General features: G+C 32.6%; 1 protein-coding gene across 4 annotated transcripts in view; it reads right to left on the reverse strand.

Moving 5' to 3' along the window:
* Positions 1-4,060: 4,060 nt before the first annotated feature.
* The window catches only part of LOC127722682 (L-tyrosine decarboxylase-like), a 69,994-nt gene continuing 48,284 nt past the window's right edge, over positions 4,061-25,770 (reverse strand). For 2 of the 4 annotated variants that reach the window (XM_052229337.1, XM_052229336.1), the window contains exons 4-11: positions 16,028-16,364; positions 15,571-15,710; positions 14,424-14,795; positions 13,372-13,587; positions 12,417-12,674; positions 6,776-6,901; positions 4,733-5,215; positions 4,061-4,407 (exon numbers count right to left, since the gene is read on the reverse strand). In XM_052229337.1, coding sequence (XP_052085297.1) covers positions 4,174-4,407; positions 4,733-5,215; positions 6,776-6,901; positions 12,417-12,674; positions 13,372-13,587; positions 14,424-14,795; positions 15,571-15,710; positions 16,028-16,364 — 2,166 coding nt within the window. In that variant the 3' untranslated portion in view covers positions 4,061-4,173. Of the gene's footprint in view, positions 4,408-4,705; positions 5,216-6,775; positions 6,902-12,416; positions 12,675-13,371; positions 13,588-14,423; positions 14,796-15,570; positions 15,711-16,027; positions 16,365-25,770 lie in introns of all 4 variants that reach the window. The other 2 variants (XM_052229338.1, XM_052229339.1) reach the window with 2 other exon arrangements.

Genomic DNA, 25,770 nt, shown 5'->3' on the forward strand with positions numbered 1-25,770 from the left:
TTTTTAATATGTACTACCTTTGATAAATATTTAGTATGACGAAAACATTTTCACTTCTGTACTCGTACTATGAATAACAAATTTATATTGTAAAAAATGTTTCTGCATTCCTAACAACAAAATTATTATATTTAAATTTACCTGTGTACATTACTTTATCTAACGCCATTTTGTCCTAGGTTAAAGTTGTCTTTTTGGCATTGAAACATCTCTTGTATTTATATTGTGTCATAGATCAAACTTATTCGTTCAGTGTATATTTACCTGTTTTTGTGTATTTTCTTTTTGATGAGTTAAGCCATTTCAATTGATATTTTAGTGTGTCTTTTTATGTTGTAATGTTATACCACTGTGTCAGGTTAGGGTGAAGGTTGGCACCTGTTAAAACGTTTAAACCCGCTGTATTTTCATGCACCCGTCCTAAGTCAGGAGCCTGTTGTTTAGTGGTTGTCGTTTGTTGATGTGGTTCATAAGTGTTTCTCGTTTCTCGTTTTTTATATAGATTAGACCGTTGGTTTTCCCGTTTGAATTGTTTTACACTAGTCTTTTTGGGACCTTTTATAGCTTACTGTTCGGTGTGATCCAAGGCTCCGTGTTGAAGGCCGTACTTTGACCTATAATTGTTTACTTTTTACACATTGTGACTTGGATGGATAGTTGTCTCATTGGCAGTCATACCACATCTTCTTATTTATATATATGTTAAATTCAATTTAATTGCATTTACCGGTACTATTGAAAAGAAAAGAATACGAGTTTTCAAAACATACGTTTTACATCCGTTATAGCGCAGCCGTTAAACGCATGCTTATTCCGTTCACAAAACTTATATTTTACACAAGTTTTTTTTAAAAATACGTAAAACACGTTTCATTTTTTGCTGGATAGATTTTTTTTTATCATTTGAATAAATGAAATTTTTGTTTTAAAATAAATATTTTCAATTACCAAAGGGGTATATGATTAAACACTGCTTCGATTGGGGGTAAACGCAACTGACCCTAAGATATTAACAAATTTACCATCAGTATATAAAATTTCTCTAACCCTTATACATGACAAAATTCAAATATTGAAATGAAAAGAGTGTTAACACAAACAATTAAAGCAAAAGCAACACTATTCTCTGGAAAAAGATCATTTTAGGATGACCCGCATGCAGTACTAGTTCCTGGTTCATAAGTGGCACTTATCTTATTCATGACAAGAAAGAAATCCGATTGATGGTAATGGTCGTCACCATTAAAAACCCCTTGGTATAATGGCTTCCTTTCATAAATTTGATGAAATCGTTGCGATCGTCCTAGTCACAAAACTTCGAATTTTCTGGCGAAATAACATCCTCTTTAAAGCGAAAAGTGAAGTTAGATACTAATCTCCTTTCATTCATTCTCTTGTGAAGTTCATATATCCTATATATCTCATGCGAAAGAAGGAACATTGCAGCGATAACAGGAGCACAGAACATTTTGTTTACCATAGTAATTCCGACTGTTTGTTGATAACATTTCCACATAACGCAATAATATGTTGTCATGAAAAATAATCTTACACCTTGATGATGTCACTTTTTCGGAGAACTTTTTGTTTGAAATAGAATCGGTTTAACAAAGTATGAATTGGCCCTTCATATGAGAAGATGTTTGGCCCTTGTGTATAATTAAAAGTAGTTTGGCAAATTTCTAAAATCAGTTGATAATTTTAGAATGAAGAACACTTGTGCAAATGGGCAAAGACGTCAAATATTTTTTATACTATTTCACAAGGAAGGTGTCTTGGATTGTATGTACTCAAACAGATCTCTGAATAATTTATATCTATATATCAGACCACCATAAATAAGATAGATCGCAGTAGCTATGAATGAAGGGTAAAAAAGGTGTTGAGTAAACGCCAATGAGACTGCAACCCAAAGAAACATAAATTTTTTTGTCAGTAGGCAAATTCGTTTGATTTTGAATAATCGTTCAAAATTGAAAATCTAAATCGGTCATTTTAAATTCTTTTGCTACTTAATATTTTAATTCAACTTTCTTTTTTACATGCAACATTAATTTTGCCAATATACAGTTGGGACTATACACCAACGAAAACAATTATTTTGTTCTTAAAGTCATCTGAAAAGTCTGAATGATAGATTATTCAGTCATGTTCAATCTTTAAGTCAATTTTCAGACTTATTCAATTCAATGCGATTCATTCATTAGTTCAAACAATTCCATTAAAGTCAGTTCAATACTGTTCAGTAGCTTTTCAGACAATTCAGTACGAAGATGATGCTTACAGGCAAATAACAACTACTGAACAGTCTGAACATAGACTGAACAGATCTTAATTGACTGCAAGCGAAATGTCTGAACGGTTCTGAGTTTACCGCAATGGATAAGTCTGAAAATTACTCAATTATTCATTGTTCGGTCATTTACGAGCTGTTCAGTTCAAAATGACCGTTTCAGATCAAAATTTGTTTACAAATGTAAGGTAGATATAGTAACTGTCGATTCCGACAGCAGGAATCTAGTTTTATTTTGCATTTTAAGTGTGACATGATAGATGACGTACTGGACATTGTAGCTGGTATTAAAAGCTCAAACATATCTCATTTTACTTCATTTTCAAATATAGGAGATGTATGGCACCTAAAACATAATTACATCGAAAAAAACGCACAACACAGAAAACTTTATTCTTTGATGTGATATGTTTTGCTATATACGCATGTTTACCATAGCCAGAGTAATTAATTGTTACATATTGCGGAAGCTGTAACATTAGATGAAAATATAACAACTGTTAACACACTAACATTAAGAATATAAATCGAATTTCTGATTTGATATTGAATAATTGTTTACCATGAATTTACGCTGCAATCTCTCTACATGGCCATTTAATTTAAACGGTAATTAATCCCTTTGTGACATAGTTAAAGCTGGTATCAACGAATCTTAAAATGTCCATATAATTGGGTTTTAATTCAAAAGCTTGGTTTCAAAGAGGATAATATGATTTATTTTACTTTATGCAAATTTCTTATATTATCCATTCGTGTCATTGGACACGCGGCATTTGTTAATTTTCACTAACCTTTCATACGCCCCACCCACCCATAGCAACATGTGATGATATTAGCAACGGGTGTTAACGTCTAAAAGTTACACCCGCTGAGCCCGAGGTTTGCCGATCCGGAACAATTAATACCCGCTACGGCCGAGGTTAACCGATTCTTATTTCTACACCATTTCTGTCGTTTTGTTGTTGTTATAAGTAAACTATCTTAATTTATGACTTTATTTTTTTTTTTACAATTGTCCTCCTAATAAAAAAGTGCACACTAGAAAAATACGTCACTTTTTGTAGCATTGATACATTCGTGTGCGCACAGTTTATAATTCGTTGTGGTGTCTTGGTGTACTTTCGTAAAGTCATCGGAGGTGTCCGTTGTTATTCTGAGGTTTATATGTAATGTACTATTATATTATTTATTTATGTTTTTCTCTGTCCTGGATGTTCTTGCGTTTATTTGTACTGTATTCCTGTCACGTAATATTGTCATTTTAGCGGTATTTTTAACATTGCCATATAAGCGGGAGGTTTGGCTAGCCGTAATACCAGGTTCAACCCATCATTTTTTCTTAAAATGTCCTGTACCAAGTCAGGAATATGGTCGTTGTTAATAAATAATCCTTTTCTATGTATGTTGGAGATTGTTTTTATTGCAATTCAGTGTTTCTGTTTTTCCGTTGTTTTCCTCTTATAGTTGATGTATTTTCCTCGGTTTTGGTTTGTGACCCAGATTTGTTTTCGCTTAATCGATTTATGACTATTAAACAGCGGTATACTACTGTTACCTTTATTTTTCAAGGTCAGGTCGAAATATTTGACAACTGTTACTTATTTTTTTTCGCGATATGCCGAATGACAGCCGTGTAATTGAATTTACTATTGATGGCAATTTAACGAGATATAAAAACGAGAACGATTTGTTCATAGACACTTTAGATGTAATATTTCTTTTTGATGTGGTTTGTAATGCCATATTAACATCTACAGATCACTATTCACAATTAGGTTTTTTTATTTGTTCAAATCTACAAATTATGCTATAAAAGCAATGATTTAAAAGTATGATCTATAGTTAGTTAATGTTCATATAATGTTTGAGTAAAATATTTAGTCAACAGAATTCTGAACAGCAAAATCAAGTAGTCCATATACAGGATCAAGTTGGACTGTCTGTTTGAAGAGATTCCCATCCGGTCCAGAATATTGAATGATGAACTTTGTCTTAATGCAAGGTTCGTGTGTTCTATTGTTGTGTTCAACTAAATCAATAAGTGATACGTCCATTCCTTGTTCTATCCAATGGAGAGGTAAAGCATTTGGCTTTTCTGACAAAATTGCAACCTAAAACATAAAATAAATATCAATTAAGTCAATCAAAATGTATTTCACAATAAAGTTATTCGTACATACATTTTTATGCACTTGTATAAATGTGTTCTTCAACAGATTAGAAAAAAACTCTCATGTACATGAAATCATTGTTCTTTTTCATCTTTTTTCTTCGTTGTGATAAATACAGAAGTAGTATACATAGATCAGTACAGCACACAAGTGCAAAATTCACAAAATAGTGCTTTGTAGCCTTTGAAGAGATTTTTTCTCATTTTCATTTTAGCATGATTATTGTATAAACTAGTACTTAAGTTTAAAATTTAAATTTTCGCACTTGAAGACAATTCGACATCTTCGAAATCTTTCTTGACATGTGAATTCTGTGTTGATCTCCATAAAGAAAATAATCGTCTATGATGTTGCCAACTGTATAAACCATATCAACATGTCTGAATAATGGAATATCGTCAACTTTGACCTTGATTGATGACATAAACGGATAATTGTTCATCGATGGTACATCATCATAAAAGCTCACAGTATGAACCACGCCCGTTGATGATTCTAAAATTTCTCCTATAACCATTTCTGTATCAATCTGCATAAACACGTTGCTTTGCCTTTTGCATTTGTTTGCATTCTCTTTAGTTTCTGTTCGGTATTTTTCAGTATCTGATGCGTTAAGAAACTGGAATTTAACAATGGCTTGATACTGGTGACCTGGTATTTGAAGATTTGTTAGATAATCACAGAAAAATGTGTTTTTAAACATTCTGCCTGCTACCAAAAACGGATGTACTGAGGGTTTATCTGTAATCTGCATAATAAAATAGAAGAACAAATTATTTAATCTACGCTTGTACTTAATTTTACAGAATCATATCAAATATAATATCAGATACGCTCTGTATTTTGGTTATTCTTCATATCGCTTATCTTACATTTTCTTTTATTTGTATGTAATATTCATCTTTATGGGGAGCAGTTATTTCGTCTCCATGCTGTTCATCTTTTATCTTATCTTAATCCTATCTAATATTCATCTTTTGGAGGAGTGGTTATTTGGTCTCCCTGTCGTTCATCTTAGAACAGTCACATCCGGTTGCGACATATGGAACAGAGTCTGCTTCCCCTTTCAGAGCACCTGTGTTCAACCCCTGTTTTGGAGGGATTCGTGTTGTTCAGTCTTTAGCTTTCTGTGTTGTGTTTTGTTTACTGTGTCTTTCGCCGTTTTTTTTTTTTGTTTTTCTTTGCCATGGCGTTGTCTGTTTGTTTTTGACTTATGAGTTTGAATATCCCCTTGGTAAAATGTATCTTCCGCCACTCTTAAAACTTTAGGAATTTTGGGTCTTCAATATGCTCTTCAATTTCGTACTTTATGTGGTTTGCACTATTTGGATTCGAGCGTCACTAATTAGTCTTTTTGTAAACGAAACGCGAGTTACGTACATAACTTTGAACCTGGTATCTATGATGAGTTAATTTTCATAATTATGTTATTCATATCTAAGATTCATCTTTGGAAGGAGTGGTTATTTGGTCCCAATGTCGTGGCGTTCTTCTTGCATCTTATTTTATACATATCTAACATTCAAGTGGTTATTTTGTCTCCATGTCGTTCATCTTATGTCTTATGTATGCATATCTAACATTCATCATAACAATTAAGCAAAGCAACTGGTGGAGTGGGTAAGATCACGTTAAAATTATTCTTTCTTTTCTTTTGGAAAAACAACAGTTAAGAAATATAATATTACAATTAAGACGCCTATGTTATTTAAGAATATCACAATACAGGTTCATTAGGAGAACGTTGAATCATTGCACTAAAGGGAACGTCAACAAGATCAAAATATACACGAGAATGATTGCTGAAGTACTAATATCTGAAAATCTGTTTGCAACGTGTCTTCTAGTTGAAAACAGGTATTCTTGAGTATACCCGTTAAATATATAGTGGTTTGCCAATTGAATTTAACAAACTTGTTCAAGAAAGCATTTGTAAATATATATAAAAATTTTCGATGATATGAAAAAATCTGCTGAAGATGTTTCTAATGTATTACGATTCTACAATTAAATAGTGGCAAAACGAAACAGGAACACACCCATTTGTTTGAAATGCGACAACTATTTTTTGAGAGTGGATATATTTAAGTTGGCATGATATTAAGCAATTAAATTATTTGGTAAAATTGTTAATAAGGTTCCAGGGTTTTTTCATGGAAAATATCTAGCACGTAAATCAAAGTTAATTTCTCTCGCCATGTAATTGGAATCATATCTAGTTTACTATTTTTTTTTAATTTTAAGGCCAGTAAAGGATAACTGATTCTTAACAATTACCCCATACTTGTTTTTAAAAACATAATCATACCAAGCCAATAGTATCTAGGACTATCTGCCTAAATATGGATCCATTCATCTCTACTTGATTGTTGTAGACAATCCAAGGATTCTTTGCAAAATTCAACAAGAATTCAATTCCTGCAGTCCCTTTTAGCTAAACAAATAAACATTATGTTATTTCATTATGTACTTAGTCCGGACTGTGCCTTTGTTAGATGTATTGCTGCTTTGTACCTATCTGATGAATTAAGCCATTATAAACTGATTTTTATACATTGTTCTTATGTTGTGCTGTAACACCACTGTCCCAGGTTAGGGGAGGGTTGAGCGCTCACAAAGTTTAACCCCACCACATTCTTTATGTGCATGTCCCAAGTCAGGAGCCTGTACTTCAGTGGTTGTCGTTGGTTCATGTCTGTCATATGTGTTTTGGTAAATTGTTTTGTTATAAATTAGGCCGATATTTTTACCTCAATTGAATTGTTTCATATGTTTCTTGTCGGGGCCTTTTATATCCGACTATACGGTATGGGTATAGTACGGTTGCCTATCATTGCTTACATGCACTTCAGTTGTACTTTAGAGGATAGTTGTCTCATTAGCAATCATTCCACATCTCCTTATTTTCACATTTTACATTTATATTAATCATAGCACAAGTCTAAGCCTGGCTTTATTCTGGAAAAGTTCTTCGAACGCATTTCTTAAACATTCTGTGTATTTCTTCTGAAATCATTTCCATCGGATCAAATTTAGAAATTATTGCGTGCATTATTATTGTGATTTTTGAAAAATTAACAAAAATGTGAATTTAAATATTGCGATTTTAGGAAAAGTTTCATACATATATATGTATCATATATCAGAATGCGGGTTTCTTATTATTGAGATATTCAAGGAGTCGCATTATTCGTATTAAGTGCCAGTCTTTGTAAGAATCAGGCAATATTGAAAAAATTCAAAACATGGCCGGAAAAAAAACCACCGACCTTAACATCCTATTTTGAAGTTACCCTAATCCTGAGTTAGAAATGCTTGGTCTTTTGTTTCTGCATGTCTGGTAATTCGAGAAATCTCTAGATAAATTTTGGTTAGAATGATAGCAAATAATGGAGTTAGCTCCCCTTAATTGTTAATCTATAATGCATTTCAACTAAATTATTTTTTGAATAACCAGAACAGGAAAAGGAAACGAAAGTTATATTTGTACACCATTAAACATTTTGAACATAAATCAATGTAAACTTGAGCGGGTTTTTGTTTGTCATGTTTTCACCACTGCCTGATTCTTAGGCATATTGGCACTTGATAATAATCTCATATTCATTTCTGAATTTACAATAATTATTTGTGTTGAAATGCAAGAACATCATAATGGTGGGGAATAAGTAAATCACCATGGTTGACTACATATTATTTTACATAATTTTTTAACATTTCCCATTTAATTAATTTGTACTCTTTTGTATCTAAAAACAATTGTACTCATTTGCGACTTATAAAATTGAATACAAATGTCATCAGTTTTCTCTTTTTAACGACACACAGACTCTTTCATGTTATCTTGTGTATAGATTTTAGAATTTTTTAGATTTATTTTATTTAAAGTGCATCCTAATACTATATACATAATATAACACCACAATTACAATTCAATACATCAGCAATAGTATACTATATCAGCTAGCCTTTAGAGGCTTATGAAACACTAGCAATATTCATACAAGCATATAAACATACAAAGAAAATATAAACTGTAAATTAATCTTTCTAAATCTGACGTTATTATAATTTGTTAAAACAACTTCTGTTTCTTTTTTTTTTCTTTTTTTTTTGTCATTGTTCTATAATGTCATTGCATAAGTGGCATTTTTAATGTAAAGAAACTGAATTTTCATTTAAAAGTAGAATGGTATGCAACGTCTACGTATACATATACTGGGAAATCATAAGCATTGTTGTTTCCCCTAGTACATAGCATTAATAACTAATTAAAATGTATATTCAAATCTGTGTAAGTGTCTAGTGCTACATGTAGATTCTGTGTATATATATATATATATATTCCTAACATCACTAAAGAGACATTAATTGTCGAAATCCAGATATGTTGTACAAATTTTTGCACCTCATGTTTGCGCAAGTTTATTGTTTTCTGTTTGGTAATAAATAAATAATAAGATCTATTTTGTTACATCTTGTGATCCGTTTATTTGGCAATCGCCAATGGCAGTCAGCAGGGTTTAAGAACATCAGTTGTTCGACCTGCTAGTCAAATGCGTTTTGTTAAAATATAATTTTTCACTCATTTGGTCTTTTGGAAAATGTTTTTTGTGCTGTATTTAGACCCCTCTACCAAGAAATTTGTTTTGCATGCACACGTATAAAAAATGCGTTTTTTATCCAACACAATCATAGGTTTGAACGTTGTTTTCAATTTAGACTTGTTTATATTTTTTTGTTTGGGCTTGTATTATATTTGCCTTCTGGTTTATATGATCCAAATATTTTCTCTTCTCCTTCTCGCCGTGGTGTCCCACTCGGTGTTGACTTCTATGATTTGGAAAGTAACATTATCAAAAGAATGTTTCGTTGAACGAAGATGTCTAGTGAGAGGACAGTTTTTGTTGGTTTTGTACCATGAACGATGGTTATTGAGCCGAATATTAAATTTGTCCATTGTTTCTCCCACATACTGAATGCCACAAGTGTCACATGTTAATATATAAATTGAGTTCTCCGTTTTACAGTTGGAATTTGAGTAGATGGTATAATTTTGTTTAGTAACGGAGCTGATGAAAGAACTGCTTGTATTGGCAGTTTTACAACACAAGCAGTTCCTTCGACCACATTGTTTGTAGCAACCGGGAGATGGAGTAGGCTGCTTTGCTAATACAGATGTCACTAATTTGTCACGGATGTTTTAAGGTCTTCTGAAGGCCATGACTGGTGGTGAGGAAAATACTTTTTAAGATTTGAATCATTTTCTATAATTTTCCAATGCTTCTGAACAATGGAAGACACATTTTTAAAATCAGGATGGTAAGTGAGTACAAGGGGTGTTCTGTTAGCTGCTTTATTCTTATCTTTGTACTTTGAACGAAACATTCTTTTGATAATGTTACTTTCCAAATCATAGAAGTCAACACCGAGTAAGACACCACGGCGAGAAGGAGAAGAGACAATTTTTGGATCCACCAACTCCACACTTTAGAACCTGATGGTCTTAACGAAAAAGATGAGAAAAGATACAGGAAAGATAAAGAATAATTTAGTACACAGCATCGTCCTTTTTATCCTGTAATATTGGCCAATGGACTTTGCTAACTTCAACTACCAATTTTGTAAAAATCTTGAACTTCATCCAAATTGTGTATTATTTTCAAGGCAGCTAAATTCAAGTGCAACATATACATTGAGCTGCAAAAGTTTCTTATCATCTACATCCGATTTCACCTGGATAGATGCACGCTTGATAAAACTAGTTAGTCTAGCGAAATATTGCATTTATTTTCATCATTTTGTAAATATTTTAAACATTCTAATATTTACATACTAAATAGTGTTAAAATTACATTGTTAGGCAATCTATAATTTTATTTGTGTAATTGAATTAATCTCTGTACTGATTAATCCACACTCCCATAGATTTGTATGTCATGTGCTTCTATTTATAGGCACTTGTGTATATATATATATAAACAAGTACCCTCCCACGTCCGGTCTGTGTTTTTGTTAGATGTATTTCTGCTTTGTATCTATCTGATGAGTTAAGCCCTTTTTAACTGATTTTTATAGTTTGTTCTTATGTTGTACTGTTGCACCACTGTCCCAGGTTAGGGACTGGTTGGCGCCTTCAAACTAGTTTAACCCCACCACATTCTTATGTGCCAAGTCAGTAGCCTGTAATTCAGTGTTTGTCGTTTGTTGCTATATATCATATTTGTTTTTCGTTCATTATTTTGGACATAAATCAGGCTGTAAGTTTTCTCCTTTGAATTGTTTTACATTTGTTATTTCGGGGCTTTTTATAACTGATTATGTGGTATGGGTTTTGTTCATTGTTGAAGGCCGTATGGTGACCTATAGTTGTTAATTTCTATGTCATTTGGTCTCATGTGGAGAGTTGTCTCATTGGTAATCATACCACATCTTCCTGTTTTTATATATAAAAAAACATCAGTACCATTAAAACCTTTCATAGATATAAATATATATAGAATTACAAAAAAAAATATGTATGTCTACGCACATTGAAAAACCTATCCCTGCGAACCTCTGCAATGGAAGCAAGACGAGTCGCCCCACTGCCAAATCGCCCCACACCAAATCGCCCCACTTTTCGACCAACTCGCCCCACTTTTGATAAAGGGTAAAATCAAGTCAAATGTACTCCTGCCAACTCGCCTCATTTATGAAAAAGGGTACTTATGTTTATGTTCATACCTATCATCTGAGAATTAAATTATGTAAACATCGATGACTTTTGACTTATCTTGTAAAACAGTGCTTTAAATTTACCAGAAAACAAACGTCATAAACAGTTACAATGGTCAATAACATCATACACCACAGAAATGTTGATACTTCCTTCTTTCTGATTTATTTCAACCAAAAGAAAAGAAGTATAAAAAACAAGATGTATTTCTAAGGTTTTCATCAGTATTCATTTTAAAATTCCTATGTGGGGCTAGTTGGTAGGCCTTAATTCAGTACAGTTTAATTCTTTTTTTCATTAGTGGGGCGAGTTGGCAGACCTTTATTCAATGGGATTAAACTCCTTTTCATAAGAAGGGCGAGTTTGTAGTCCTTAATGCAGTCAGATTTTATTCCTTTTTTCAAAAGTGGGGCGAGTTGGCAGACCTATATTCAACGGGATTTAATCCTTTTTCATAAGTTTGGGGAGTTGGCAGGAGTAAATTTAACGAGATATTCCCTTTTTTATGGGGCGAGTTGGCAGGCCTTTGATCATTGGGATTTTACCCTTTTTCACAAGTGGGGCGAGTAGGTAGAAAGTGGGGTGAATGGTGAAAATTTGGTGTGGGCGATTTGGCAGTGGGGCGATATGTCATGGATTCCTCTGCAACATTAGCTTTTGAAATTTAAAAATACTTATTTTGCCTCTTTATATTTGTTCTAATGTGTGTCAAATGTTTTAAAAATAACAAACTGCATAGTTACTTTTTTTTTGCATTTTTTTTTACAGTTAATCCACACACAAAATTATAAGGTATAATATGTTAAAATCTTATCACCATGCATGATTAGTTATATAATGAAATTTTAATGTGTATTTCATCTTTAAAGTTATATGTCTTTGTTTCTGTATCATAGCTATAATATTAAAATAAGAATAAAACAGTCTGATCATAGACTGTACAGATCTTAATTGGCAGCAAGCAAATTGTCTGAACAGTACTGAATTTACTGCAGTTGATAAATCTTACAATTTACTAATACACTGAAAATTACCAAGTTTTTTATTATTCAGTCTTTAAGAACTGTTTAGATCAAAATGACCATTTCAGATCAAAATTTGTTTACTAATGTTATGTTATTAGTTCTATTTTTATTACTCTTCGTGTGTGTGTGTGTTGTTTTATACTAATCCGTATTTTACGTGTACCATTTATTTTTGGTTTTTTCCTCAAAGAATAAATAATACATACACCTAGCATATCCTTGATATAAGCGTAAAATAATGGATAGGTGTCCTCATACATCGATGAACGTAGTACAGCTAATGGTTTTCTCTTATTATTTTGTCTGGTATTTATCAATGATAGTCGACGATGAATTTCAACGTTTAATTTGTTGCACTTTTCAATGTCATCATTTAAAACATCTCCTCTTTTAAAATTCACTAGAAAAGGAGTCATCACTGTATCTGATCCTATACCTCTGAGGAATTCTAAAGTATTTTTGGTCTGAAAAAATAAAAGAAAGATCTGCTAATATCTATATTTCATATCATTATCATCTTATATTTGATTTCATTATCAACTGCCAGACATATGTTTCCTATAATTACCATTGGAAGGCAATGTATCATGTCGATAAAATGTATTGTGTAGAGCCTTTTGCACACGCTTCGTTTTCATTCGTTTGATGTGTTTGAGCTTTTGATTTTGCCATTTGATTAGGGACTTTCCTTTTTGAATTTTCCTCGGAGTTCAGTATTTTTGTGATTTTACTTCTTTCTTCTCAGTCTGTGATGTTTAGATGTTATGTTGCATATAGTTTTAAGGAATAAGATTATAAATTATTTGTAATTTTAATATGTAATAAAACTACTCTTAGGGTAATTAATCATATGAAATTGGAATATGTAATGAAGATTACTCTTACTATTCTAATATTCATACATTGTATGTTTTATCCCTTTGTTATGATCCGCCTCTCTTAAATTCTAATTAAGAGTTTGATAGAAATTTTTCTACATACCGTCTGCATTGAACGTTGTTCAAATATCGGACGGACATGGTATATATTTACAAAGTAAATTTAAAATATTGGCGCCAAGAGTAAATAGCCCCTGCCATTAACATTATTCCAATATATAAATACTAAAGTATAACAACATCAAGAAATGGATTTTTTTCTTATATGTAATGATGTGTTTACCTGTATAATTTCTTCAAATGTCTTCCCAATGATGAACTTCTTTATAAAAGTTTTGGCATACTCCAATGTTGTCTTCTTTGGTAATGGCATGACCGGGAAGCACACAAAATTGTCATCATCTTTGGCAATCGTCAACCAATTACAATACATAAGTTTAGAACATAACAGACAGTGTTCTAAAATTCTTCCATATCCGCATTTATTCAATCCAATAACCTGCAACATGAAAACTTTTTTTTCTGTTGTTAATGTAGTGCATTTTTACTGGTTTGTTCATTTTCTCACTGTTGAAAATCCTCTGATCAGTGGTTGATTCAGAAGCTAAGAACGAGAGTGACAGAAATAGCTACGCAGTGATGAAAATGGGCCCCGTTAAATGATCTTAACATGGACAAAAGAGACAAGTTCGAGGCTCTTGTCATCATATGTGCCTTAGTTATTTCTGAGCATGTTGTGTCATCGACTTACTTATAAAACAGGATTTCTTTCATATATCTTTCATCCTTTTAATAAAATAAGATAAATAAATCTTAGGCAGCTGTTTTGCTATTGGTAAATATTGTTTTTGAATTATTGCAAATGAATTGGCTGCATTTGTATTCCAAGTATAGGAATTTTGACTCTATATCAAAAAAGTATATTTTCTTTATAACATACTTTGTCTTTTTGAAACTACTGCAACATACAGAACTAAAAACTTCAGTTGCTTGCATCACATTACTTGATTTGACAGACATGTTCAACAAACTACTTTAATGTGATTGATCCTCGACAGGATGAACAAACGATTCCGCATATACCTAAACATTACCCGCGTAATGGAAGAACAAATGTTCGCATTGACAAAGCAATTGTAAAAGAAACATCAACTTTGACCAGAGAGATGGAGGAACTAGCCTCGATTTTACCTTGGAGATATTCGTAGAAACTCCAACTTTGCCAGATATATTGGACATAAAACATCAACATTTGCCCAAGTCAGTTCAGATGAAAAAGAATACGAGATCAACCTCAGGAATATCTTGTTTTTTAATACTTAAGGGAAAACTTACGTTATGTGATAGTAGTACACTGACTACGGCTGCACTTTGTCTTGAACCTTCAACACCATATACGCCCATGCTTTCGTTAAATCCGTGATCAATAAAAGATGGCTTTAGCTTTACAAAATGTTTCAGATGTCCATTCCTATAGCAAATAGCACCTGCTGACAAAGGCACGAAACCGTATTTATGTGGATCTATAGTAATCGAGTCAGCCTTCTTTAAACAATCAAGTTGATTCTCCGTATAGTTACTGAGCATTGAATCATACCATTTCTCTTTGGGATTATCTTGACCAAAACTTGAATCAATATTTTCTCGAAGAATGGATGAAAAATAACCACCACATGCCGCATCAGCATGGACAGAAAAATACAATCCCTATAAACAATTAGAAATTGAATCAATACTATGATGTCAAACAAAATAGATGTGTTTTTTTAATTTGAATTTCATTCAGAGTACTTTGAAAATCAGTGACTATGTCTTGCTTACCCTGTCGACGCAGCCGGTCTCTTTCACTTTGAAGTTCATGCCATTCACCCAGTTTTTGTTTGTGACCTTGTCTTCTTAATCGATTTATGAGATTTGAACATCGGTAAACTACAAATGCTTTAATTTACCACCGCATGGCGCCTATCCAACTCTTTTAAATGTCAGTTTTTCTTAGTCAAATTTGGCATAACGTTTTATGATTTTTAGTTTCCAATGATTAAATTCATTGGCTTTCCAGCTGTTATCATTCGAGGTATACTGATGAGTCTTACGTAAACAAAACGCACCTTTTGTGTACAAACTATAAAGTCTTAACAAAATTTAGCACACCGTTTTGAAATGGTTTCCAATGATTTTTAATTTTAATTATGATATTTTCAACCGGTCTGAGGTCCAGTCATTAGTCTAGTGCAGACAATTAAAGAAGGGCGGAAAAGAGGGTTATTCGCAACGTAAATATGGCGTTGTTATCTCCCTTTCATGAGCGTTATCGTCCCCATATTATGACAGGACGTGGCTGTGTTTTTATACATCTCCCACAGCCAAATGGGTTTGTACTGCTCGATGGGACGATACTTCTATACCCTAGTCAATTCCTGAGACATTCTTACATAGTCCCTTAATGGTACAGATGTTCAGTGACTTAAAATATAATTGATACCTTTTTCATATATTTGTCCCTCAGAAGAATGATATCTTCAAGTGGATCCATAGCACCAAATTCGGTCGATCCTTGTATAGATACTACAGCTATCACTGAGATTTTTCGTTCCTCACAATCACAAAGGACTTTATCCAATTCTAAAATAAACTTCATCCTATAAATCAAACTGAAAGCGTAGAGAAAAACCCATACTGTCGATGAAAATTTGTTTGTGTGACCTTGCATTATCTCTAATGGAAGTTATCTCCCTCAGTATGTTGTGCGTTCGTCATCATACGATTTTGTCGTATTTTGTTCGTGTTTCTTGCCTGATTATAGGTATCATTTTAGAGCATCATGAATTGCATAATATGGATAAACAGTAATAATTTTCTACAGGATAGTTTTTTTTTGTAGAATTTAAGTTATTTCAAGCTCTTTAATAAAAATTGATAACGTTTTGTTTTTTACTCACTTTGTGCGTTTAAACGGCCATGTTCATCTGTTGGTACTTGTATGAGTTGATCTTTCCCTAAACCAAGCAGGACCATAGCCTTCAGCAGTGAGTAATGGGTTGATGCAGAACATATAACAACTGGTGCTTCTTTCAGCTTATACATCGTCATGAAGTTGTACCATCCGAGAGATGATAAAGAATACTTGTCTATCATTTTGTTTAATTTCTCACCATTCACGTGATTGCCGATAGATTTTGCCATATCGACAATGCAATCAATATCCATGTTGATAATATTCCAAATGGAAACTTCGGTAATATTTTGTAAAGAAATTTTCTCTGGATCATAAATCTGCTAAAAGATATAAGCTCACAATGATACATGTATACCTTACTGTTGAAATTAGTTCAGCAATTGGTATGATAACTTTTGTTTATTTAAGGAATGACTGTAATATTTTTTCTGTCTATGAAGAAATAACATCAAAAATGTGGTGCACACTAAATAATCCGCGTAGCGGGTTATTTTAAAGTGTGCACCACATTTTTTATGTTATTTCGAATAGACAGAAAAAATATTACAGTCATTTCTTATAATTTAATTCTTATTTCCATTTCAAACCGCAGTAAATCATGAAAAAACGTTGATGACATCAAGGTCACATGACAAAATTATGTCTATAAGCTGATTAACAAAACAACGTCAGCCAATCGGAAGACGCGTTACATCCAAAATTAAATTATTATTAATTATTAGGAAGTTATGTTATTTTTTCATGTTATTGTCTAAAGCTTGGAAATCTTTTGAAGGAACACATAGACTAAATTCACAAATTTCAAATTTTGAATCATCTACATCTTACTAGAAGTTCAGACATTAAGGTAGCACTACAGTCAGAATTTTCTGACACCAACCAACAGTCTTTAAAGATTAATTTCTCCAAAACTACTGAATGGATTTTTAAAATATTTAACTCATTTTAAAGCTGAAATATTATGATAAATTTATTTTTTGTATGATAAATCTCAAAATATATCTCATTATTTGCCAAAAAAGTAGTCTTCCAACTTGGATGAAAATGGCACATTCAGGTTAAATGGTAGTAAAAATTTGTTTTCATCCCTTTAATTACCCATATACAAGCTACAAAACTGTGTCTCAGATTTTTGATATAAGCCTCCAGTAAGAAGATATATTGATTTAACTGCTGGATGCCAAACCTCATTTCACCTTTCATCTTTGGAGACCTATAAATTCATTTAGAAACAAATTATCCAAAAACTGGGACACGGTATTGTAGAAAATACTCCCTTTAATCACATATATCAAAGTCAGGCCAAAGGGGGTACCCATAAAGTTTATATTTTCATTTTTCCTAACAAATCTCATGAAAAATTGTTCTGAGAAATGACCTAAAAACGGATTTTCCCCCTTAGAACCCCTATAAATGCAACATAAATACAAAAATTCCACTGGGAACACCCCAGGAGTGTTCTGACACCATTACTTTATCAATAGAACCACACACTTTGTGTCTTTGATGCTCTAATGCTGTAAATTTTGCATTATGTGTGGCACTGTGCAACACAAACTTGGCATTTGGCGGGAGTTTGACGTCACAGATTTGACCAACATCTGTGATGTAGTAATTAAATATAGACAAGGCTCCGCCTCTGTCCAGACAGTCTAAGATAAGAGAATAACAGGATTAACCAGCTGCATTTAATCAATATTTAACATCAGTATATTCTCACTATAAAGAATAATTTTCATTTTGTATTTCAAAAAAGAAATATACTATTACTGAAATTAGCTAGAACGTTAAAATTGTGCATCAAAAGACATGTTCATAAAAAGATCCAAGACCATCCCCTTCTTTAAAAAAAGACAATCCCACATGATTTTTGAGTTTTATGGAATTGAAAAATTTCAAATAAACTTAAAATTGGTTAAAATGCCTAAAACTGTATTTAAATGTAGAAGACCAAATAGAAGAAATTTATACAGGCAGTCAGAGGCTTTCAAAGATACTTTCACGCTTTTTTCCAATTTTTGTTTTCATTTTTGGTAGATTTTTTCCCTTTAGATTTTTTCCTTTGCATACCTTTTTCTTTTCCTCTGTTTATTAACATGTTATATAAATTACTTTTGTTGCAATACAATGAGATAAGACCACAATATTTATCTTGTGGTCGGGGATTAACAGCTGGACACTGGTATCAACAGATGATTGACATATTTGCCCCTCCAAAATGCCTATATATTTAGATTAATTACCATGTGCTTTTATTTACATAAGTTCATTATCAATTTACTCCCTGCTGTGATATGATAATGACTTTGGGATTTTTACAAACTGTGCAGAATAATACTTAATTCAAAATTATGTGATAAAAAAAATATCTTCAAAAAATCATTGTTAGACTGTAGTGCTACCTTAAACTCATTCATTTCTTTGCTAGTTGCATAAAAAAAACTTTAATGTATTAACAGGCAGATCCAAGTTGGAGTTCGCCATCCTTTAAACCAGTATCAAGAATCTTCTTTAAATTTTTTTTCCCGTCTTTTCAACATCATTGTTAAAGTCATCCAAGTAATGTTTTAAATGTTCAATTTGCCTAGATATATTTGATGTTTTTTTATTATTATTCCATTTTTATACATTGTAGACCAGACAATATAGAGATATTCATTTTTATGTATACATTTTTTTGGTCTTTAGCATTTTTCAAGACGTAATGTCCAGCCGAACTCTTACGGGTGATACATGTGGAACATTTTTATCATTCCGGAGCATCTGAGATTACCCCCGGTTTTTTTAGTGGGGTTCGTGTTGCTCAGTCTTCAGTTTTCTATGTTGTGTTTTGTGTACTGTTGTTTGTCTTTCCGTCATTTCGCCTCTCTTCTACTATGAATATAAAATATTTCTTATATAAGGGATGTAAAACAATCTCATGTCAGGGACCATATCTGGTTTCAATCAAAACAATACTATGACGAGCTGTCAACAGTATTTATTAACAGGACTACGACGGTTGTCAATAGAAAGTTGTTAATTATTAACACTGCGACGAGCTGTCAATAGTAAATTATTTATCAACAACCTTCGAACGAGCTGTAAATAATAAGTTATTGGTTAACAAACTCCGAACGAGTTGTGAATAGTAAGTTATTGATAAACAACCTCCGAACGAGCTGTAAATAGTAAGTTATTCATTAACAACCACCGAACAAGCTGTAAATTACGGCAAGCCGTTCTCGTCAAAACTATGTTTAAACCCTTTTTCGAAAAATTACACACTGAGAGTTAACAAAAAACCACAATGAGATTTAATAAACTGCTTCGCTGAGCGCAGCTGGATACGCCCGCAGAGGTCCAACCCTGAACAGTTGGGGCAAAAATGGACACAATATTTAAGTTTGATACAGGTCTGAATTTGGATTGTAATTAAATATTTAACATATTATAGGTTTCTGAATAAATGTAGTCAAAGAACTTGAAATTGGTTATATGAATTTAATTTATATTCAATTAAAGATTTCTTGCTGTTGTGCAATACACTGTGATGTTGCGCAATACTTAGTAAATCTGTTGTCAGACTATACACAAATAAAGTTCAATCAATTCTCAATGTCATATTAGAAATTTATGAAAATGTAAAGGGAGCTTACATCAATAGATATAAACAATTCACCAAAGTTTCATGAGAATTGCTGACAGCATTTTTGAGTTATTGTCCGAAAACTGGAAAATCCCCCCTTTTTTAATGAATAAAACCCCATAACTCAGAAATGATAAATGAAAAATTTATAAAATTCTAAACGGAGCTTACATCAATAGATATAAACAATTCACCAAAGTTTCATAAGAACTGCTGAAGTTATTGTCCGAAAACTGGAAAATCCCCCCTTTTTTAATGAATAAAACCCCATAACTCAGAAATGATAAATGAAAAATTTATAAAATTCTAAACAGAGCTTACATCAATAGATATAAACAATTCACCAAAGTTTCATAAGAACTGCTGAAGTTATTGTCCGAAAACTGGAAAATCCCCCTTTTTTTTTGATGAATAAAACCCTGTAACTTGGAAACGTAAAATCTAAAATATATAAAAATTGAAGGTGAGCTCATGTCAATAGATATAAACAATTCACCACAATTTCTTGCAAGTTGGTGAAAGCATTCTTGAGTTATTGTCCGAAAACTGGAAAATCCCCCTTTTTTTAATGAATAAAACGTCATAATTCGGAAACGTAAAATCTAAAATTTATAAAAAACGAAAGGGAGCTCACGTCAATAGATATAAACAATTCACCTAAGTTTTATACAAATTGGTAAAGGAGTTTTTGAGTTAATGTCTGACATGTTGACGACGGACGGACAGACGGACAAAGGACAAAGGGACCATAATACGTCCCGTAAACGTGCGTATAAAAACCTAAAATAACACACTGAGAAATCGAAATTACACACTGAGATTACAAAAAATAAAAAACACACACTGAGAATTTAAAATTACACACTGAGATTTTAAAAAGACACACTGAGATGAAATAAATTGAAAAATACACACTGAGAATTGTTAAGTACACACTGAGATTTCAAAAATACACACTGGGATAAATTAACTCGAATAATTCAAGCCCTTTCCGTGTCTGATTTTCTCCCACACGAGGGCTTGAACTCCTTATGATCATTGGCCGCGTCGCCTGCTCTCTGTGAGAGCGAGCCAATCGGCGGCAATCAGGATAATGAGTCTGCGCAACTGTCTTGTGATTGTCTTACCAAACACGTGTGTTCAATTAACACAAATCCGAAAATAATTAATTAACATCAATTAACATCAATTAACATCAGTTTACATCATTTAACATCAATTAACATCCGGAACTCCTCCTTCTTTAGCTGCCAACTTAAATCAAAATTCCCATATTGCATAGCGGTGTGAATTTTCCGGTTGACGGTCTTTATCGAGGAAGACGTTCAGGCGTTAATGTAGCCTTCGTAGATCAGCGGAATATAACGACTGAATTATTCGGGTTAGGGATTAATATGTACATTACCAATGAATATTCATGAGATGAATAATTCAACAGATTAATATATTGGTCTCCCAAACTCTAATGCGGTTCCTTCAACCAACATTCGTAATAAATTTCAAGACTTAACATCATTTTTTGCTAACTCATATTCATAAGTTTGTTGCCTATAATTCAGAATATTACTAACAGTGTATCGGGATTTTTTGCTTAAAACTGTTTAAGCATGGGTCCCTTTTCAAAAGTCTTTCACCCTGATTTCGCAAGGAAATTTTTTTATATTTTTGTAAGTTTATATGCTATAATAGGCACATGGGTAAAAATTTCAATGCATTGTTTTTCTTTTTGCAGATTGTTCCAATGTTTTCTAATATTTTTAATAAAGTTTTTCACCATTTAGTTATATTTTGTAATGAGAGTAAGTGGGTATTTTTCTTGTTCTATTGGTCTTTAATAACATAGTTTTTCTATATGTTGTATTTCTAATGTTTTTTATAAAGCATTTGGTGCCAAATTGAGCGAGTTCTGTCCCCTAGTTGTTTTCAACTTGTAATAGATTCACATTAAGTATGCTAATTAGATATGTGCGCATAAAAAGTGCGCTCAAATCTCAGTGTGTAATTTTAAATTCTCAGTGTGTAATTTCAAATTCTCAGTGTGTGTTTTTCAGTTTATTTCATCTCAGTGTGTAATTTTCAATTCTCGGTGTGTGTTTTTCATTTTTTTGTAATCTCAGTGCGTCTTTATGAAATCTCAGTCTGTAATTTTTAATTCTCAGTGTGTGTTTTTCATTTTTTTTGTAATCTCAGTGCGTCTTAATGAAATCTCAGTGTGTAATTTTTAATTTTCAGTGTGTGTTTTTAGGGTTTTTAATCTCAGTGTGTTTTATTTTTTAATTCTCAGTGTGTAAATTTTTCGAAAAATGGTTTAAACATAGTTTTGAGCTAGCCATAGTAAATGGTAAGTTATCGCTTAACAACCTCCGAAAGAGCTGTAAATAATCATTTTTATCAACACAGTGACTGGTAGAAAACGATAATTTATTAATTTGCATATTAAGTATTTACAGCGTCGTTGGACTCAATTTTTAACTTATTTGTTCTAATCTAAATTTGGAATGGATATTTTAAAACTGATATTGGTCGGGGAATCTCAAACAGTTGATCGGTGTTCTCTATTGCAGCTAAACAAGTCTACTCCACTTTAGTTTCTGCTCTTGTCCTGGAATTTTACAGTCAGTTAAATATTGTGAAAAATTATTTATTCTATGTTAGAATAAGCTATAGTTTATAATCACATCCGGGAAAGCTTCATTAGACTCCCTGCGTGGACAATACCGTATAAACGACGTGATAATTACACATTTCGACCACACATACTACCAAACGGTATGTAAACATTGCTGCTTGGAATTAATTTGCTTTGGACAAAACAATGACTATCTAACAACGACGATTAAAAGTCAAAATATACACAAACAGAAATGAAAATATATATCAAAATAAAACAAGAGGCTGTCAGAGTGACGGCAAATCCGGATTTTCCTGCAGAGGTCGAACCCTGAACAGTTGAGCAAGTATGGACACTACATTTAAGCTTAAAACAGCTCTGAATTTGGATTGTGATTGAATATTTGACACAGCATAGGTTTGTGACACAAAATGAATGTGGTCAAAGAACTGAAATATTTGAAATTGGACATTTACCTATTATGGTCCAATATCCAAAATCTAAAAGATATAAGAAGATTTGGTATGAGTGCCAATGAGACAACTCTCCATCCAAGTCAAAATTTATGAAAGTAAACCATTATAGGTCAAAATACGGTCTTCAACACGGAGCCTTGGCTCACACCGAACAGCAAACTATAAAGGGCCCCAAAAAATTACTAGTGTAAAACCATTCAAACGGGAAAACCAACGGTCTAATCTATATAAAAAACGAGAAACGAGAAACACTTATGAACCACATCAACAAACGACAACTACTGAACATCAATAATAAGTACATATTAGAATCATCATATCAAAGAACCCCAAGAATTCAATTTTTTATGAAATCAGACAAAAGTTTAATTTAGGACCCTTTGGACCTCAATGTGGACCAATTTGATAAAGGAGCCCACAATCCAAAATCTCTCAATACATGGTTAGATTCAGCATTTCAAAGAATGCCATGAATTCAATTTTTGTTGAATCAAACAAAGTTTAATTTTGGACCCTGATTTGGACCAACTTGAAAACTGGGCCCAAAAATCTAATATTTAAATACAGGTTTAGATTCAGCATTTGAAAGAACCCTATATATATTTAATGTATGTTAAAATGAAACACAGGTTAATTTTATCCATAATATTTTCTGTGCAAAGGGAAATAACTCAAACTGGATAAATAGTTCTCTAAAATAAGATATGATGCAATTTTTCAAATCATAATCAATGAAAGAACCTTAGTGAGCGCGCTCACATACCCCACGTCCCCGCATTGTCATTGGAGAAATAAAATAAGTGTAAGAAAAAAAATTGAATCATAATTTCCTGTCAATATGCACATCTACATAGGTCCTTATTATCTACACAGTTTCATGAAATTCTGTTGTGTGGTTTGAGAGGAGTTGCGATGACAAAAGGTTGCAGTAGTATATTGGGCAAATAAGTTCAAAGGGGTGTAACTCCTGGAAAAAAATTGAATCGTAATTTCCTGTTGATATTCACATCTACCTAGTATGTCCTTATTATCTGAAAAGGTTTCATGAAATTCTGTTGAGTGGTTTGAGAGGAGTTGCGATGACAAAAGGTTGCAATAGCAAATAATTTCAAAGGGACGTAACTCCTGGAAAAAAAATTGAATCGTAATTTCCTGTCGATATGCACATCTACGTAGTATGTCCTTATTATATGAAAAGGTTTCATGAAATTCTGTTGTGTGGTTTGAGAGGAGTTGCGATGACAAACTGTTGCAGTAGTACATTAAAGTAAATAAGTTCAAAGGAGCGTAACTCCTAGAAAAAAAATTGAATCGCAATTTCCTGTCGATATGCACAACTACATAGTATGTCCTTATTATCTAAAAAGGTTTCGTGAAATTATGTTGGGTGGTTTGAGAGGAGTTGCGATGACAAGAAACAGGACTGACGGACTGACGGACGGACGTACTGACGGACGGACGGGTCAAAAACATTATACCCTCCGCAACCCGTTGCATGGGGTATAATAATATAATAACAACAACCAGTGATGACTAAGTTCTCTAAAATTAGATATGATTTAACACTCAAACATTGTTAGAATCAGCATATCAAAGAACCAAAGAATTCAATTTTTTATGAAATTAAACAAAAGTTTAATTTAGGACCCTTTGGACCTCAATGTGGTATTATCTTATTAATAATGAAAAGAAATACAGGTTTAGATTAAGCATTTCAAAGAACCCTATAGATATTCAATTTATGTTGGAATCAAACACACACAGTTTAATTTTGGACCCCGATTTGGACCAACTTGAAAACTGGGCCCAAAATCAGAAATCTAAATATATGTTTATTAATAGACAATGAAAGCTTAGTTTTTAAAGGAGTTCACTTCATCAAAAAAATAATTTATAGCATTCAGAAAATTAGTTTTTACCGAATAACAAACAAACTTGCCACAAAATTCTTCAAACAATTTACCAAAGAAAAGAAGAAAAAAATCAAAATATTATTTATCATTAATACAATGTCTTTTCAAAATCTATAAAACTTATCAGTAACAAGAAATAATTGTAACAGGATGCTGTTACGAAGTCTTCCAATAATTCGTCATTCCCATGGTCGCCTGACATTGGGCAAAGTCCAGTACAAATTGGTTTGTGATATGCACAAGTGATGCCTATGGATTGACCCTGTATGTCATTCAAATCTTCTTGAAATGACGAACAGGAATATATATGGTTTAGGGTGGAGATCTCGACCGTTTACAAGTTCTCAAAAGGGGGTGGGGGGTGATCCCCAGGGGACTCGCCCTTTATTTCATATGATTTGTTTTTTTGGCCCATACAAGAATATATATGGTTTAGGGGTGGGGATCTCGACCGTTTACAAGTTCTTAAACAGGAGGGGGGTGGTGATGACCCCAGGGGACTCGCCTTTTATTTCATATGATTTGTTTTATTGTCCCATACAAGAATATATATGGTTTCTGGGAGGGGCTCTTGACCATTTACAAATTCTTAAACAGAAAGGGGTGGGGGTGACCCCAGGGACTCGCCTGTTATTTCATTTGATTTGTTTTATTGTCCCATACAAGAATATATATGGTTACGGGGTGGGGATCTTGACGAGATATAAAAAAAAATAAAATATGATTTGTTTTGTTTTGTTCAATCATTAATGAAAGTGAAATAGTGAAATAATAATTCACTTTTAGCAGCCAGTTTAGTTCAATTTTGTCAAAATAAGCTAAGAAACATCGCTGATGAATTATAAGGAAGAGAATGTCAACATTGAAAGTGAAACAAGGTGAACCATTTCGTAGACTGATTCGATCCACACAAAAATCATTTTTATACAGATAAAAACGATGATTAAGTTATTGTTTTAACCTATAACATGAAATCAAACAGACATAGAAAGTCCGATTGCACAGGGTCGCTATCTATTTATACCTATGTTTACGTTTATATTGGGTTATGTGACTGTCAGCAGTCTTCGGAGGTCATCTCGATGGTTAATTAGATGG

Source organism: Mytilus californianus, unplaced genomic scaffold (assembly GCF_021869535.1).
Source record: "Mytilus californianus isolate M0D057914Y unplaced genomic scaffold, xbMytCali1.0.p SCAF_1, whole genome shotgun sequence".
Taxonomy (NCBI): Eukaryota; Metazoa; Mollusca; class Bivalvia; order Mytilida; family Mytilidae; genus Mytilus; species Mytilus californianus.